The sequence below is a fragment of the Nannobrachium achirus genome (assembly GCF_963921795.1).
Source record: "Nannobrachium achirus genome assembly, chromosome: 15".
In the NCBI taxonomy this organism is placed as follows: Eukaryota; Metazoa; Chordata; class Actinopteri; order Myctophiformes; family Myctophidae; genus Nannobrachium; species Nannobrachium achirus.
In genome coordinates, this window is record NC_137822.1 from 21,657,329 (window position 1) to 21,660,918 (window position 3,590).

Genomic DNA, 3,590 nt, shown 5'->3' on the forward strand with positions numbered 1-3,590 from the left:
CCTTCAATGATACCAATTGGTATTTCATATTGTTGTTATCGTTGATTAATCATGGAATGAGCAGCACAGCTAAACAATTTGACAAAATCCCCCAATATGCTTGAGGTTGGTATTCACTCTTGTTTTGAGCAACCTGCCAGTCATAGGTGTGTGACTGGCACCTGAGCATGGGTCCTGCAACTTTGACAGGGATCTGTAAATCTCAGGAAGAACGTCTACGGTTCCCGAATCCTCTGTGAAGGGTGAGGAACTGGTCTTCTCGGGGTGTTGTCCTCCTGGGACGGTCAAGTATACTGTGACTCATATTAAATCTGGTGAAGTCAATAGTCTGCCTTTGACTACACAAGTCTCACAGAACTAATTTTGGAAATGGTACCAGGGCTGACACCAAATAATGCTGCCACTCTGCGTAATGGAACACCAGCTTCCACTTGTCCTATTGCTTAAACGTGGCATCTTTCCATGAGGGCAGTGTTGCTGCTTGCAGCACACACAAACTCGACAAAGTCACTGGACCCATGCTTAGGCGCCAGTTACATGCCTGTGACTGTCTCACACCTGACTGGAACACACCCTGGCACTGGCCGCTCAAAATGAGAGCAATTACCAACAGAAGCAAGTGTAAAGTGAGCGATGCTCACAATACAAGTTGATAATGAGTTACTTTTATCAAGACATAGTATATCTTACACAGGAATGTGTATGAAAAAATAGCTTGTTCTAGGCATGTTTATTTACTGAATTTTGATTTGTGGAGTCAGACCACCAGTAGTTACTATTACTTGCGGTTTAAATAGCCATAATTAAAAGAAAAAGAAAAAATAATACACCCAGTGTTGAGTGAGTGGTGGCAGTGCTCATGATACAAGTTGATATGAAGCCCATGATACAAGTTTATATGAAGCTCACATTGGCCAGCTTGGCCATGCACTTTGTCCATGCACTTTGTGCCGAAATGTAGACCAGATGTAGGCCAGATGTAGGCCACGCTTCAGAGCCCAGAAGCGTGGCCTCCCCTGATTGGCTAATAGACCCATTAGCTTCAATTGCTGAGCTTTGTGTGATGTTTGAGCCGCTGTACTAGTATAAGTATGTTGCAGCCATAATTGGATGTCATTCTTTTACGGAGCTGCTGTATATTAGGCCATTCCAATTCGAAACTAAATGGTATTGGTGTTTGAAACTCTGCGCTGGACTTTGTACCTGAAGGGGCCACAGAGAGCCAACCATGCTGCTGTGGCAGTGGGGCTAAATGTGTACTCCTTTGGAGGCTCCATAGGGCTGGTGGCGACTTACATGAACAGGGATCAGATCGAGGTCCACATCTTCAACACTGTGTCTTTGCGCTGGATAAAGTTGACCCCAATGACAACTGTAAGAGGAGAAAGTCCCCTTGCGGTTCCCTCGATGCGCATGGGCCACACAGCTGTGCTGATAGGAGATATCATCTATGTCTGGGGAGGGTTCAAGTACACAAGGGACTTTTGCAACGTGCTCTATGCGTTTGACGTTAACACCCACAGATGGTTCGAGCCCAGGATTTCTGGAAACGTTCCAGAGACGAGGTACAACCACTCAGCCTGTGCTTTGGTGAAGGTCATGTACATCTTCGGGGGATTCAACCTGCTGACTGGATGCACTAATGACATCCACAAGTTGGACACCACCACAATGGGCTGGTCTTTAGTTAACACCACAGGTACTGCAGCACCGGGTTCCATATATCACACTGCCACCATCATTGGGAAAAGGATGTATGTATTTGGGGGCCAAGGGGACCAGTTCAACTATAGCAACAACATCTATGTTTTTGACACAGAGACTGACTGCTGGCTGCGCTCACCTTCTACACAGCATCTGCCAGAAAGACGCAGGGGTCATTCAGCTTTTGCCTATAATGGAGAGCTGTACATATTTGGCGGTGATCGCCTAAACAGGACCTTAGATGATTTGTGGAAATTCAATCCAGAGACCTTCTCTTGGAAGAAGATTGAGCCCAAGGGGAAAGGACCATGTTCATCCTCTTTTAGAATGTGCTGTTGCATGGTGGGAGATCGTATCGTCCTCTTCGGAGGATTCATTCCTGATGACCTGTACATTTTAGACTTGAGTCCCGGGCTGAAGACGTTATGCAAGCTAGCAGTTATTCAGTATGGTCTGGAACAGTCAGGACTCCCACATGACATTAGATGGGAACTGGCAGCCATGACTACCAACAGCAACAGAACAATGTGTTAGCCCACAAAAAGATAAAGATTACAACGGCAGAGAACAATTTCCAGGCAAAAGAAAAAGACAAGGAGATTGCCACCCAAGGAGACAGGCTCCCTTCATTTAGATTAGAAGATTGATCGTAGAGCACAGGAATGTGCTCAGGGATACAGACCAGGAACTAAGCAGCGTCATACAGTAGAATAGAGAACTTGTCTACCAACTGACCAACCCTAGGTCATGGCTGCAAAGGATGCCAAGTTATTCTACATCAGGGATTAATGCAGAAACGGCTGCTTTGGGTAAGCAAATGGCAGTTATAGAATAAGGAGTGGGAATGGATTTTTTGTAATTTTTCTGCTCTGGCACGTTTGAGGCAGTAATAAAGAGAGCAGTGCACATGAGATCAGCATCGCCAGTTACTTTTAAAAGGCTTCTCAGTTGTGTCAGTTTGGCACCCTGAGCCGTGCAACCTCTTCTTTAATTTTTATACTTTGACACCCCTTGCCATCACAGCTTGTACATGAGTCATGACAGAAAGTGCATCCTCACAGATTCATCCTGTTCCCCTTCAAGGCCCTGGTCAGCAACGATTTCTTGCCACAGCCCAGGATCATGCTTAAGCTACAGCATGCTAAGAACCCCAACATGAACAACAACTCTGTTGCGGAGAAGAAGACAAAGAGCTGGAGGAGGAGCTCCTATGGCTGGATCCTTTGGGTAGAGCTGTCTCCCCTGACCCTGACACAGAACTACAGAAATACTGTACCCGCTCATGTGGTCATCATGAGCGATGTGGCCTTGAATTACCAGTTTTCTAATGTTCAGATACATTATATATCCCACGTGTGGTTGGTCTCTACTTCAACTCCGACAGTGTCCCTGCCAAATGTTTTGTGCACGCCACCAGTAGACCAAGGATCCATGAACATGTTTCACATTTTGTGAATATTTTTTAGTGTGTGAACATTTGTACTTTTTTGTGAATCCATAATCTCAAATCCACTGTACCACCGATCAGTCTTGCCCAAATACGTAGTTCCATGTTGACGCCATCGGTATGACATCATCAACGTGACATCAGAGATCCACCGGGAAGCCCTGCCAATCCTCCTGTCCTCCCATGCCTTCCCTAAGGTCAGTGATCAGCACCTAGCAGTGTCTTTCCTCTCCTTATCGCCACGGCACCTAAAGGTCAAGTGGACAGTCTGAAATCACCCTCTCCTCCAATCCTGCATCACACACAGGCCTTCTCAATCTACCCTCTCCAATAAACACTTCAGTCTAGCGACACAACAGCATTGAGTTTTGATTGTGTGTGTTCAGGCTGTACATGCACGGTAGAGTGTGTAGAGCACTTAGAAGTTAAAGAGTTTGTA

The 3,590-nt window shown here is 45.8% G+C and overlaps 1 protein-coding gene across 1 annotated transcript; it reads left to right on the plus strand.

The window, feature by feature from the left end:
* Positions 1-1,164: 1,164 nt before the first annotated feature.
* LOC308299691 (kelch domain-containing protein 3-like) lies at positions 1,165-2,238 on the plus strand (the record flags this gene model as incomplete). The annotated part of the gene is made up of 1 exon (XM_080743481.1): positions 1,165-2,238. One exon carries the CDS (start codon positions 1,165-1,167, stop codon positions 2,236-2,238), a length of 1,074 nt encoding a protein of 357 aa, XP_080599607.1.
* Between the last annotated feature and the right edge of the window lie 1,352 nt (positions 2,239-3,590).